The sequence below is a fragment of the Nansenia antarctica genome (genome assembly GCF_963989245.1).
Source record: "Nansenia antarctica genome assembly, chromosome: 5".
Taxonomy (NCBI): domain Eukaryota; kingdom Metazoa; phylum Chordata; class Actinopteri; order Argentiniformes; family Microstomatidae; genus Nansenia; species Nansenia antarctica.
Window position 1 is genome coordinate 76841849 of NC_137690.1, and position 15587 is coordinate 76857435.

Genomic DNA, 15587 nt, shown 5'->3' on the forward strand with positions numbered 1-15587 from the left:
TCTCTCTCAGTCTCTCTCTACCTCTCTCAGTCTCTCTCTACCTCTCTCAGTCTCTCTCTACCTCTCTCAGTCTCTCTCAGTCTCTCTCTACCTCTCTCAGCCTCTCTCAGTCTCTCTCAGCCTCTCTCAGTCTCTCTCTACCTCTCTCAGTCTCTCTCAGTCTCTCTCTACCTCTCTCAGCCTCTCTCAGTCTCTCTCAGTCTCTCTCTACCTCTCTCAGCCTCTCTCTACCTCTCTCAGTCTCTCTCAGTCTCTCTCTACCTCTCTTAGCCTCTCTCAGTCTCTCTCTACCTCTCTTAGCCTCTCTCGGTCTCTCTCAGCCTCTCTCTACCTCTCTCAGTCTCTCTCAGCCTCTCTCAGCCTCTCTCAGTCTCTCTCTACCTCTCTCAGCCTCTCTCTACCTCTCTCAGTCTCTCTCAGCCTCTCTCAGCCTCTCTCAGCCTTTCTCAGTCTCTCTCAGTCTCTCTCAGCCTCTCTCTACCTCTCTCAGTCTCTCTCAGCCTCTCTCAGTCTCTCTCAGCCTCTCTCAGTCTCTCTCAGTCTCTCTCAGCCTCTCTCAGCCTCTCTCAGTCTCTCTCAGCCTCTCTCTACCTCTCTCAGTCTCTCTCAGCCTCTCTCAGCCTCTCTCAGTCTCTCTCAGCCTCTCTCAGCCTCTCTCAGCCTCTCTCAGTCTCTCTCAGCCTCTCTCAGCCTCTCTCAGTCTCTCTCAGCCTCTCTCAGTCTCTCTCAGCCTCTCTCAGTCTCTCTCAGCCTCTCTCAGCCTCTCTCAGTCTCTCTCAGTCTCTCTCAGTCTCTCTCAGCCTCTCTCAGCCTCTCTCAGTCTCTCTCAGCCTCTCTCTACCTCTCTCAGCCTCTCTCAGTCTCTCTCAGTCTCTCTCAGCCTCTCTCTACCTCTCTCAGCCTCTCTCAGTCTCTCTCAGCCTCTCTCAGCTTCTCTCCTCTGTTGTTTCAGATGTTGAGAGCTGCCAGCGGGAGGGGAGGAGCCAGCCCCAGCGACCAATCCCACGCCAGTACTCTGCCAAGGCCCCTCCCATCCGCCCGAGTCCCCCAATCAAACCCCAGCGGAGCCTAAAGGTTTCCAAAGCCCGCCTGGCGGGGGCGGGGCCAGGGGTGGGGGCGGGGCCAGGGGTGGGGGCGGGGCCAGGGGTGGAGGCGGGGCCAGGGGTGGAGGCGGGGCCAGGGGTGGGGGCGGGGCCAGGGGTGGGGGCGGGGCCAACCCACCCTCAGGATAACCAGGTGATTGTTCCATTATTTGAGGGTTTGACTCCAGAGAGTTGGTGTCTAGTTTGACCATGTTGTCATGGTGACATGTTGTCATGGTGACATGTTGTCATGGTGACAGAGAGTTGGTGTTTAGTTCAGTAGTTCAGCCCTACATGACCTTAACCCAGACCCACGTCTGTGTCTCCATGGAAACAAGGTTACAGTTTAATCTGTCACAGCAGCATAGAGGAAGTGTGTGTGTGTGTGTGTGTGTGTGTGTGTGTGTGTGTGTGTGTGTGTGTGTGTGTGTGCGTGCGTGCGTGCATGCGTGTGTGTGTGTGTGTGTGTGTGTGTCTCTAGTCTCATTGTCTGAAACCACAGCGGCAGCAGCTCCCCAAACCACACGCCGCTGTTCCAAACAGACAACTTCCTGTTGGCTGAGCCAATAGAACACAGCCTTGCTGGCTGAGCCAATAGAACACAGCCTTGCTGTGGCTTCTGCTAAAACAGTCAGAGGAGGAACATCTGTAGACGAAGAAAACAAAAAATGTGTTATGAGTTCCATGTAGGGTAGAGTTCCATGTAGGGTAGAGTTCCATGTAGGGTAGAGTTCCATGTAGGTAGAGTTCCATGTAGGGTAGAGTTCCATGTAGGGTAGAGTTCCATGTAGGGTAGAGTTCCATGTAGGGTAGAGTTCCATGTAGGGTAGAGTTCCATGTAGGGTAGAGTTCCATGTAGGGTAGAGTTCCATGTAGGGTAGAGTTATTAAATGTATCATTGAAAGACGAAAGAGTCTCACACACTCCTATCTCTCTCCCTAACTCTTTCTCACCCTCCCCCCCTCCCCCCCCTCCCTCCCTCAGACGGTTGTGAAGAGGCTGCCCCCCTCCCTGACCCTGGGGGCCGCCCCCCTCCCCCCTCTCTCCCCCTCCCTGCGGTCTCTCACCCTGCTGTGGTTCCAGACCAGCCAGTTGCCCCGCCTGTCCCGGCCCGGCCGCCCCCTCCCTCGCTGGCTGCACGGATTCTCCACACGCAGGTCTGTCTACCCCCCCCCTCCCTAACCCTAACCCCTCCCTAACCCTTACCCCTCCCTGAGTAAGACCCTCACCCCTAAGTTACTCCAGGGAGACTGTCATGTTGTCATGGTGATGTCTGTCATGTTGTCATGGTAACATGTTGTGATGGTGATGTGTGTCATGTTGTCATGGTAACGTGTTGTCATGGTGATGTGTGTCATGGTGACAGAGAGTTGGTGTCACTCAACTATCATCCCAGTCCCGAAGAAAAGCACGGTGAGCTGCCTAAACGACTACCGCCCGGTGGCACTCACACCAATCATCATGAAGTGCTTCGAGAAACTAGTCCGGGCCCACATACTCACACGCCTCCCACCCAACCTGGATCCATACCAGTTCGCCTACAGAGCCCACAGGTCCACAGAGGACGCCATCGCGACGACTCTCCACGCCACTCTATCCCACCTGGAGAGGGGAAACAGCTACGCGAGACTGCTCTTTGTGGACTTCAGCTCTGCCTTCAACACCATCCTTCCAGACAGGCTAGTGACCAAACTACTAGACCTGGGTCTATCACACTCTACAGTATATGTGCATGGATCAAGGACTTCCTGTCCGACCGCCCCCAGAGGGTGCGGGTGGGCTCCCACATCTCCACAGCCCTCAGACTCAGCACTGGGTCCCCCCAGGGCTGCGTGCTAAGCCCCATCCTCTACAACCTCTACACCTACGACTTCACCCCCGTTCACCCCAGCAACTCCATCGTAAAGTTTGCAGACGACACCACCGTGGTGGGCTGCATCTCGGGGGGGGATGAGGCGGCGTACAGGGATGAGGTAGAGCAGCTGAGCAAGCTGTGCAAGGTTAACAACCTGCTGCTGAACAAGTCAAAGACCCAGGAAATCATCGTGGACTTCAGGAGGAAAAAATCTGAGATCCAGCCCCTGCTCATCGACGGAGAGAGCGTGGAGAGAGTCTCAACCCTCCGATTCCTGGGGGTGCACATACAGGATGACCTGTCCTGGAAGAACAACACAGTAGCCACCATCAAGAAGGCACAACAGCGGCTCTACTTCCTGAGAGTCCTCAGGAAGGAACACAACAAGCAGGAGATACTGGTGGCCTTCTACCGCGGCGCAGTGGAGAGCATCCTCACCTACGGCATCTGCAACTGGTTCTCCAGCTGCACAACCGCGGAGAGAAATGCGCTACAGAGAGTCGTGAGAACAGCCCAGAAGATTACTGGCGCCCCCCTCCCCTCTCTGGAAGAGCTGTACAACACACGCTGCCTCAGGAAGGCCTCCAAGATCTCCAGAGACCCAACCCACCCTGGGTACGAACACTTTGCCCGGCTGCCCTCGAAAAGGCGGTACAGGACCATGGCCGCAAGGACAAACAGACTGAAGCACAGCTTCTACCCCAGGGCCATCCAGGCCCTGAACACAGCAAAGACCTCGGTTCTGGGCCCTGGACAGTCTGGACGGATTGATGGCAGCTGCTGGATTGAAAAAATCAGGTGTAGTGCTGAGGCACAAATGTGTACATTTCAAGCCTGCAAACTGCGACACTTTAAATGAATGTGCAATAACACTATGTGCAATATGACAACCCTAGTCATCTTACCTGTACAGTATAGTATAGTGGATAGTGTACATAGCCTTTATTTATGTAAACCAGCTCCTTCCCTTCCTGTTTTTTGGGGGGGGGTTTTCTTTCCTAGCACCAGGGGAGCCACCCCTCCCAAATTTCGTTGTTTGGTACCTGTACTATAGCAATGACAATAAAGACCATTCATTCATTCATTCATTCATTCATTCATGTTGTCATGGTGATGTGTGTCATGTTGTCATGGTGATGTGTGTCATGTTGTCATGGTAACATGTTGTCATGGTGATGTGTGTCATGTTGTCATGTTGTCATGGAGACAGGGAGGCGGAGGCCGTGTTGCAGCAGCGTTCTCAGGGCAGCTTCCTGCTGCGGCTCAGCGAGTCAAAGATCGGCTTTGTGCTTTCATACAGGTACTGTATGGGTAACCATAGTAACGCCCTACTATATATATATACTACTGTCATACAGGTACTATATATACTATATATGCTATATATTTGTATAACACGTATATATACGTAACATGACGTAACATGTATAACACACACACACACACTAACACACACACACACACACACACACACACACACACACACACTAACACTGTGTTTCTCTCCAGAGGTCAGGACAGGTGTCGTCACTTCATCATAGAGGAGGAGGGCGTGGCTAATGACAGAGAGGGCGTGGCTAATGACAGAGAGGGCGGGGCTAACAGCCGCTACCTCATAGCGGGCGAGGACAGTCGCCATGACAACCTGCAGGAGCTCATCAGCTTTTATACCCAGAATCCTGTGGGGCCGTTTGACGAGATGCTGACCACGCCCTGCGACCAGGTGAGTCTCTACCTGGTTACCATGGTTACCCTCCCTCACACCCAGGGTTACCATGGTTACGCTCCCTCACACCCAGGATTACCATGGTTACCCTCCCTCACACCCAGGGTCACACTGAGGCCCCTCCCATCTGCGGGGGTCCTCCAGGGTCGATACTGGGCCCCCTTCTATTTCTGCCATGTTTATCTGTTGTTTCTCTTTTACTAGTGTTTTCTGTTAAGCACTTTGGGCTGTATAAATAAACATTACTTACTTACTTACTACGCTGTTAAGTCTCTCCCTCTCTCCCTCTCTCTCTCCCTCTCTCTCTCTCTCTCTCTCTCTCTCTCTCTCTCTCTCTCTCTCTCTCTCCCTCCCTCTCTCCCTCTCTCTCTCTCTCTCCCTCTCTCCCTCTCTCCCTCAGGCCCATGGAGGAGGAGAAGAAGCGTCATCCTTCCTCCCTTCAGCCTCCGAGGCTGGTCCAGAGACCCCCTCCCTCTCAGCCTCCCTCCCAGCCTCCCTCTCAGCCTCCCTCCCTGCCTCCCTCTCAGCCTCCCTCCCTGCCTCCCTCTCAGCCTCCCTCCCAGCCTCCCTCCCTGCCTCCCTCTCAGCCTCCCTCCCAGCCTCCCTCCCTGCCTCCCTCTCAGCCTCTCCTGACAGAGAGACACCAGAGTACGCTGTGGTGAGGAAGGTCATGAGGAAGTCAGGGTCTCTGTGTGACCAGCCGCCTGGTGGAGAGGCAGCGCCACCTAGCTGTGAGGTGAGGAACAGGATGGCCCTTTTATATAAAACCAGAAAGACATAAACATACATATATATATATAAACATACATATATATATATATATATATATAAAACATATACATATTCATAAGAGCATAGACTCACCTGTTTACGCCTCTTCACACCTGTTGACATCTGGTTACACCTGTCCATAACTCTCAGGTCTGTCCATAACTCTCAGGTTGACACCTGTCCATAACACATGTCTGTTATATGAACATCCTGGTTGTCTGTTATGGAACAGGTGACTCCTCCCCCTCCAGACGACCTATCAGATGCCCCCGGCAACGCCCCCGACAACGCCCAGTACGCCAGAGTCAACAAACCCCCCAAGGCCGTTGCCCAGGCAACCACGTCCCCCTACATCAACGTCAGCGCCCCTGCAGACCAGTGGGGGTCAGGGGGGTCAGGGTTCGGAGCAGGGGATCCTGGGTACTGGAGGCTGGAGGCCACACACACCTACGAGGAGATGCCTCACCTGGCCACAGGGTCACATGACCACCACAGAGACCGCTACACCGCGGGGGCCGAAGGTAGGTGTCTGTGTGTGTGTGTGTCTGTGTGTGTGTGTGTGTGTGGGGGTCTGTGTGTGTGTGTGTGTAGATTTCAACCTATTCTGTTGAATGAATCTGGGATATCCCATATTACTGCTTCCTTCTCACACATCATGTGTACAACATACATACTAATACATACTAATACATACTAATATACACAAACATACACAAATATATAATATATGCACTAATATATACTAATATATACTAATATATACCGATACATACTAATATATAATAATATGTACTAGCATATGACAATATATACTAATATATACTAATACATACTAATATATAATAATGTATAATAATATATAATAATGTATAATAATATATAATCATATTCTAATATATAATAATACATACTTGTATGTAATACATATAATATTTAATACTTAATAATCTATAATAATGTATAATCATATATAATCATCTATAATAATGTATAATCATATATAATCATATATAATAATCTATAATAATGTATAATCATATATATAATATATAATAATGTATAATAATATATAATCATATATAATAATGTATAATCATATATAATCATATATAATAATGTATAATCATATATAATCATATATAATCATATATAATAATGTATAATAATATATAATCATATATAATCATATATAATAATGTATAATAATGTATAATCATATATAATCATATATAATAATGTATAATCATATATAATCATATATAATCATATATAATAATGTATAATAATATATAATCATATATAATTATGTATGTTATATGAATCATGCTAACCAGAGGTTTGTCTCCTAGCGAGCGCCCAGAGCCACTTGTACTCAGAGGTGAACCTGAGAGGGGTAGGAGAGGGCTCTGGCCACGCCCCCCTCAGCTCTGGCCACGCCCCCCTGCCGACCAGGACCCCACCCAGCCTGCCTTACAGACCGCCTCTCAGACCCGCCCACATGCAGGTAAACAGCTAACCCAAATGACTCATGCAGGTAAACACCCCTAATGACTCATGGGTAACAGGGTAGTTAACAGGGTAGTGAGGGTCTGATGATATTATGATAATTCTGCATCTTTGTCTTAGTAAACAAGCCTGGAGATAACTAACGGTACACCTAACCTAATGGAGATAACTAACGGTACACCTAACCTCAACATCAGTCAGGTGTGTCAGGTGTCATCTGGTCCAGAGTCAGGTGTTCATTAAAGGTGTTCATCATTACAGGTGTTCATTAAAGGTGTTCATGTGTTTCAGCGGTCATCTCCCCCAGGACCCCAGCCCAGCGACCATGCTGTCTACCAACAGATCCCAGAGAGACCCGCCCTGCCCCCCCCCAACCCCAAACCATGACCCCCCCAACCCCCCCAACCCCAAACCATGACACCCCCATCCCCCCCTGCCTCCCCAACCACAAACCATGACCCCCTCTGCCCCCCCCAACCACAAACCATGACCCCCCGTGCCCCCCCCAACCATGACCTTCCCAACTCCACGCCTTTGTCTCCTCCAGACTGGACTACTGCAACGCACTCCTCATCGGGATTCCTAGCAGCTGCCTCCAGAAACTTCAATACATCCAGAACAGCGCTGCTAGGATCCTGATGAGGGTGCGCAAATATGATCACATCACCCCCATCCTCAAATCACTCCACTGGCTCCCCGTCTCCCTCAGAATTGAATTCAAGGTCTCCCTCCTCACCCACCAGTGCATCCATGGAACTGCCCCCCCCTACCTCAAGGAACTCCTCCATACCCCTCAGACCTCCTCATGCAACCTCCGTTCTACTGCCACCAACCTCAAGACCCCCAGGACCACCAAGCTCCGCACCATGGGAGATCGGGCCTTCTGCTCGGCTGCTCCCAGGCTGTGGAATGCTCTCCCTGACCACCTAACGGCCAAGCTCCACCTGCTGCGTTGCGTCAACTCGCCATCGACGTTGCGTCAACTTCCCGTTGTCCAAGCTCCACCTGCAGCGTTGCGTCAACGTTGCGTCAACGTCAACGTTCTACTCTAGCTCCACTGGCATTTTTTGTATACGGGAGTAATTTCACCCTTGACTGCAATTATGTCCACAACAATAACAACATCATACAGAACATTTTCCAATCAGGGTAATATTTTATCTACATATTCCCAAATAGATAGTTGTTAGTTCAGTAGATGTTCAACTAACTGTCAACAACATTTCAACTAACTAACCACTAATCCTAAACCTTGCCCTAACATTTACATTTACATTTTTGTCGTATTATATCTTACCTGATAATCCAAGTGTGGACCCGATCTCACCCCATGCTCGGTCCTTCACCTGGGCATCATGGTACAATCTGTCATTTGTCGCATATAAAAAAATAAATAATTCGACCTCAAGGATGAGCCGTTCGTCGTCCATTCCTGCAACAAGAGTTCACCACAGGTGCGGTGATTGACGGCCCACGTGGGGCGTCTCATTGTGACGTCTGCGTCCATCCACCGTCAAAAATCTAACTTTTTTGAAAGTCTACTTTGGACGCAGCCATCGGACGCAACGCAATGCAGCAGGTGGAGCACCTTTCATTGATTACAATGCATTTGATCCCAAATTCGGACGCAACGCACATTAGACGCAACGCTCGATGGCCATGGTGGAGCTTGGCCGTAACACTCCTCTCTCCTCTCCCTGACCACCTAAGGGCACCACAGTCTGTGGATGCTTTTAAACGAGGCCTTAAAACCCACCTTTTTAATAGAGCCTTTTAATTGAAAATGTTTATTGTTTTATCTTCTTGTTTTTAATTGTAGCACTTTGAGATGTCTTATGTTAAGTGCTTATACAAATAAAATGTATTATTATTTACAAGTGAAACTGACTAAACAAAAAATGATAAAGAAATACAAATCACACGACTTCAGTAAAAACCAGCTTGTTTATTGTCTCGTGTTCCAGACCAGGGTCAGGACGACCCTAACCCATCACCCTCAGCGGGTTCACACCAAATTAATTACAAAACACAAACACAGCCCTTCATGTGTTCCTCCATTGTGGCTGTTTATTTAGATTACCCCAATATGGGCAATTAACGTCTTCACCCCCTCTCCCCTCACTGCCCCCCCAACCATAACCCCCCCCAACGCCCCAGGCCTCCCTCCCCCAGTGGAGAGTGTTAGTTCAGCCCCCCCCCCCCCCCCCCCCCCCAGGAGAGTGTTTCAGTTCTTCTTGGTCTTGGGCGAGTCGTACTTCCTCTTGCTGGAGTACCAGAGGAGCAGAGGGATGCCGATGGAGGGCAGAGTCATCACGCCGAAGGCTGCCCAGTCCAGCTAGGGGGGAGGAGAGAAGAGAGTAGGAGAGAGGGAGGAGGAGAGAGATGGGGTTATATGTTGGTGGGGGGGCAACCCTTCAGAGCAGAGAGAAGAGAGAGGGAAGAGGAGAGAAGAGAGGGAAGGGAAGAGGAGAGAAGAAAGGAGGAGAAGAGAGGAGGAGAGGACTTACGAAGTGTGGAGAGAAGCGTCTGTCGAACTCCCTCTGGGCCAGAATCCCTCCCTGACCTGGAGCACTGGTGTACCCCACCTGGAGGGGGGGAGGAGGAGGGAGGGGGGGAGGAGGGAGGGGGGGAGGAGGAGGAGAGGAGAGGAGGAGGAGGAGAGGAGGAGGGGAGGGGGAGGAGAGGAGAGGAGAGGAGGGAGGGGGGGAGGAGGAGGAGGAGGAGGAGGAGAGGAGAGGAGGAGGAGAGGAGGAGGGGAGGGGGAGGAGGGAGGGGGGGAGGAGGAGGAGAGGAGGAGAGGAGAGGAGGAGGGAGGGGGGGAGGAGGAGGAGGAGAGGAGAGGAGGAGGAGGAGGAGGAGGAGAGGAGAGGAGAGGAGGAGGAGAGGAGAGGAGGAGGAGGAGGAGAGGAGGAGGGAGGGGGGGAGGAGGAGGAGAGATTAACATCCTGATAATATGAACCTTCTTCCCTGAAGGAGACGATCAGACATTAAGACGTTTTCACGACGTAACAATAAGAGTGAGGAGGAGAGACTGTATCTAATCCTATCTAAAAAGCACTACGGTTTTCTTATTTTATCAGATTAAAGTAGCAAAGACCAGACATTCAAACTTCTACACTTCTATCACCCAAAAAGGGGCGTGATCATTCTCGTGATAGGGGGAATTGCCGCTATTTCCGGTCGGCGTGTTAAACATTGTCCTGCCCCCAGAGAATGACTAACAGGCCGGTAGAACATGAGAATTGCATAGAGAGTTTGAATTTTGTCAGCTGTAAAGCGGATGTGTTTCCTAGAACATGTAAATGCAATTGCTAATCACATTATTGCATTACAATTTGAATATTGACTCAAATAACGCAGGCAAAAGTGGCAAATGAATATGCTATTTTGGGATTGCATAGTAATTTTCACATTTGAATGAAAATTTTAATTTTGTCAGCTACAAAGCAGCGCATGACTTTGAAAAATTAAATGTCAAATGGCTTTGCATTATCATTTTAATATTGACAGCGAATGTGCACATCAGGTACATGAAAATGCAAATGCAAATCATTAGAATTGCATTTGAATTTCAATATTGTCTGAAAGAATGCATGCAAAAGTGGAACATGCAATTGCAATCTCATATTGCATAGCATTTGAATTAAGTCTACTATATGCTTCCATAGATTCTAGCCAGTTTGCATTTCTCTATTCCGACACCGTGTTGTTGTTTTATCTCCCCCCAGAAAATACTAAATAATAAAGTAATTACTAGTATTTAAACTTGAGATTAATCACGGCCGATTATTGTGATTAACTGTCATTAGGGTTAGGGTCAGGTGAGGGGTCAGGTGAGGTCTTACCAGCACTGGCCCCGCCTCCTGGGCCTGGTAGCTGACGGAGGCGGAGGTGAAGTTGAAGTATCCGGCCTTCAGGGGGCGCAAGACCACGGTGTGAGACACGTTACTGGCTCTGGGGAGGGAGGGGTTAAGGTGCTACACTTTACACTGTTACCTAGGTAACTAGAACACTACTTTACATTGTTACCTAGTTAACTAGAACACTACTTTACATTGTTACCTAGTTAACTAGAACACTACTTTACATTGTTACCTAGTTAACTAGAACACTACTTTACATTGTTACCTAGTTAACTAGAACACTACTTTACATTGTTACCTAGTTAACTAGAACACTACTTTACATTGTTACCTAGTTAACTACAACACTACTTTACATTGTTACCTAGTTAACTAGAACACTACTTTACATTGTTACCTAGTTAACTAGAACACTACTTTACATTGTTACCTAGTTAACTAGATCACTACTTTACATTGTTACCTAGTTAACTACAACACTACTTTACATTGTTACCTAGTTAACTACAACACTACTTTACATTGTTACCTAGTTAACTAGATCACTACTTTACATTGTTACCTAGTTAACTACAACACTACTTTACATTGTTACCTAGTTAACTACAACACTACTTTACATTGTTACCTAGTTAACTACAACACTACTTTACATTGTTACCTAGTTAACTAGAACACTACTTTACATTGTTACCTAGTAAACTAGAACACTACTTTACATTGTTACCTAGTTAACTAGAACACTACTTTACATTGTTACCTAGTTAACTACAACACTACTTTACATTGTTACCTAGTTAACTACAACACTACTTTACATTGTTACCTAGTTAACTACAACACTACTTTACATTGTTACCTAGTTAACTAGAACACTACTTTACATTGTTACCTAGTTAACTAGAACACTACTTTACATTGTTACCTAGTTAACTAGAACACGACTTTACATTGTTACCTAGTTAACTAGAACACTACTTTACATTGTTACCTAGTTAACTACAACACTACTTTACATTGTTACCTAGTTAACTACAACACTACTTTACATTGTTACCTAGTTAACTACAACACTACTTTACATTGTTACCTAGTTAACTACAACACTACTTTACATTGTTACCTAGTTAACTACAACACTACTTTACATTGTTACCTAGTTAACTACAACACTACTTTACATTGTTACCCAGTTAACTAGAACACTACTTTACATTGTTACCTAGTTAACTACAACACTACTTTACATTGTTACCTAGTTAACTAGAACACTACTTTACATTGTTACCTAGTTAACTACAACACTACTTTGCATTGTTACCTAGTTAATTACAACACTACTTTACATTGTTACCTAGTTAACTACAACACTACTTTACATTGTTACCTAGTTAACTACAACAGTACTTTACATTGTTACCTAGTTAACTAGAACACTACTTTACATTGTTACCTAGTTAACTACAACACTACTTTACATTGTTACCTAGTTAACTAGAACACTACTTTACATTGTTACCTAGTTAACTAGAACACTACTTTACATCGTTACCTAGTTAACTACAACACTACTTTACATTGTTACCTAGTTAACTACAACACTACTTTACATTGTTACCCAGTTAACTACAACACTACTTTACATTGTTACCTAGTTAACTAGAACACTACTTTACATTGTTACCTAGTAAACTAGAACACTACTTTACATTGTTACCTAGTTAACTAGAACACTACTTTACATTGTTACCTAGTTAACTACAACACTACTTTACATTGTTAGCTAGTTAACTACAACACTACTTTGCATTGTTACCTAGTTAACTACAACACTACTTTACATTGTTACCTAGTTAACTAGAACACTACTTTACATTGTTACCCAGTTAACTAGAACACTACTTTACATTGTTACCTAGTTAACTACAACACTACTTTACATTGTTACCTAGTTAACTACAACACTACTTTACATTGTTACCTAGAACACTACTTTACATCGTTACCTAGTTAACTACAACACTACTTTACATTGTTACCTAGTTAACTATAACACTACTTTACATTGTTACCTAGTTAACTACAACACTACTTTACATTGTTACCTAGTTAACTATAACACTACTTTACATTGTTACCTAGTTAACTAGAACACTACTTTACATCGTTACCTAGTTAACTACAACACTACTTTACATTGTTACCTAGTTAACTACAACACTACTTTAAGCAGGGGTCTCAGAGTGACTAACTAAAGTGACTCAGTGGTGAACATCCAAGTTTGTTTAAAAGTATTAACAGTGTGTCTTTAGTGTGTGTGTGTGTGTGTGTGTGTGTGTGTGTGTGTGTGTGTGCGTGTGTGTGTCAGGGAGTGTGAGTGTGTGTGTCAGGGAGTGTGAGTGTGTGTGTGAGTGTGTGTGTCAGGGAGTGTGAGTGTGTGTGTGTGAGTGTGTGTGTCAGGGAGTGTGAGGATACGGGGCGATCCTATCCCACTTCACGTTCAGCATCCCAGAGACGATGCCGAAGTCCTCAGGAGGGAACGAGTCATCAGACAGCTCCACCTCCAGGGCGGCGCTGTGGAGCAGAACAGGGTCATGGTTAAGGGCTGAGCAGGGCTAGCTGACCAGGGCTAGCTGAGCAGGGCTAGCTGACACACACTACTTTGTACTCCATCAACACAGTCAATCCAAAATAAACCGATGTTTTAGATGTTTAGATGTTTAGGGTTAGAGGGTTTATGGGACATCAGACAGCTGCTTATCTATGTACTTCATACACGTCAACACTAGGGTCCTAGGTCAGGGAGGAGGGTCTTAGATCAGGGTCCTAGGTCAGGGTCAGAGGTCAGGGAGGAGGGTCCTAGGGTCAGAGGTCAGGGTTACCTGGTGCCGACGTTGTAGATGTTGTACTGCAGGGTGAGGTCGCGTCCCTCCACGGCGTAGCGGTTCAGTAGAGACTTGGAGGCCAGCAGCCTCGCGCCCTCCTCAGCCTCCCCCAGCCTCAACACCGCCAGTACCACCAACACTAACACACACCTCATCTGAAACACAACACACCAGGGTTACACTAACACACTAACACACACCTCATCTGCACACAACACACCAGGGTTACACTAACACACACCTCATCTGCAACACAACACTCTAACACACTACACACACCTCATCTGCAACACAACACACCAGGGTTACACTAACACACTACACACACCTCATCTGCAACACAACACACCAGGGTTACACTAACACACTACACACTAACACACACCTCATCTGCAACACAACACACCAGGGTTACACTAACACACTAACACACTAACACACACCTCATCTGCAACACAACACTCTAACACACTACACACACCTCATCTGCAACACAACACACCAGGGTTACACTAACACACTACACACTAACACACACCTCATCTGCAACACAACACACCAGGGTTACACTAACACACTAACACACACCTCAGCGACCTCACAAACAAAACATCCCCTCTGTAACCTCCCCTCCCCACCGTGCAATAACCATGGTAACAGTGCAATGTTCTATATGCAATCTTAAGTTTACTAGTTCATAAGTTTATAAAGTACCTATACCCCCTGTGAAGACTAAATCTATATAAGTATATCAGTTTACATAATAGACACATTCTCAGATTCCTAACAATTAATTATCCCTCTATTTATGTCTGATTCTATTTATGTCTGATTCTATTTATGTCTGATTCTAACGACGTCTAGTTGTATTGTCTTAGGTTCGTTCCCAGGGTTCAGCTTAAAGACAATAACTACTAATAATCTACTTCCATCAGAGTATCTGTGTGTGTGTGTGTGTGTGTGTGTGTGTGTGTGTGTGTGTGTGTGTGTGTGTGTGTGTCTGTGTCTGTGTCTGTGTCTGTGTGTGTGTGTGTGTGTGTGTGTGTGTCTGTGTCTGTGTCTGTGTCTGTGTGTGTGTGTGTGTGTGTGTGTGTGTGTGTGTGTGTGTGTGTGTGTGTGTGTGTGTGTGTGTGTGTGTGTGTGTGTGTGACGTGGCTTTGCAGCTCTACGACTCTGATGAACACATTAGCATTAGCCTGGCTAGCTGGGTTACTGGGTCACAACTCCAACACGGAAACAGTCCAGCTGACTAACAGACAGACAGGGTTAGCCTCCTAACCTGTATTAACCTGCTAACCCTGGGTAGTTAGACACCGTCAGGTTAGGTTAGCAGGTTAGCAGGTTAGCAGTGATGCTAGTCAGGGTTAGCAGGCTAGCCGTTAGGCTGACGTGTACTTGGCTACAGGCTGAGACCCAGAGGGTCTAACAGGGTAGATAGGGTCTATAACCACCAGACTACACGCAGACCCTTCCTCCCTGACTAGGGTTAGACGCAGATATATAACATATATAATAACAGACAGATAGATATAATAACAGACAGATAGGTATATATATATAAACAGTAAAGCAGCGAGAGAGGAAGAGCGGCTCACCTTCTGTCTTCTAGCGTCGTGTCACAAGTCTGCAAGGACCGTCGCTGCGCATGCGCTAAACCTTTCACTCCGAGTCTGACGTCAGTGATGGGAGGGGCTTTGTTCCTGCCATAGACATAGAACTATAGAATGATAGAGATAGAACAATAGAAGTATAGAAATAGAACAACAGAATGATAGAGATAGAACAACAGAATGATAGAGATAGAATAACAGAATGATAGAGATAGAACAATAGAATGATAGAGATAGAACAATAGAATGATAGAGATAGAACAATAGAATGATAGAGATAGAACAACAG

General features: G+C 46.7%; 1 protein-coding gene across 1 annotated transcript; it reads right to left on the reverse strand.

Moving 5' to 3' along the window:
- Nucleotides 1–9143: 9143 nt before the first annotated feature.
- On the reverse strand, nt 9144–15322 carry LOC308157484 (translocon-associated protein subunit beta). The gene is made up of 6 exons (XM_080531041.1): nt 15284–15322; nt 13686–13843; nt 13279–13377; nt 10786–10894; nt 9448–9525; nt 9144–9275 (listed from the first exon to the last, which is right to left on the reverse strand). The coding sequence occupies exons 2-6, from the start codon at nt 13841–13843 to the stop codon at nt 9165–9167; spliced, it is 555 nt and encodes a 184-aa protein (XP_080387167.1). The 5' UTR covers nt 15284–15322; the 3' UTR covers nt 9144–9164.
- Nucleotides 15323–15587: the final 265 nt, after the last annotated feature.

What these genes read in the sequence shown, in the direction of transcription:
- LOC308157484 (XM_080531041.1), bottom strand. Translation starts at nt 13,843, where the DNA reads ATGAGGTGTGTGTTAGTGTTGGTGGTACTGGCGGTGTTGAGGCTGGGG. An exon ending in AAGTGGGATAGGATCGCCCC is followed by an intron (nt 10,895 to 13,278) that starts GTATCCTCACAC and finishes CTCCCTCCCCAG; the next exon opens with AGCCAGTAACGTGTCTCACA. An exon ending in AGGAGGCGGGGCCAGTGCTG is followed by an intron (nt 9,526 to 10,785) that starts GTAAGACCTCAC and finishes CCCCCCCTCCAG; the next exon opens with GTGGGGTACACCAGTGCTCC.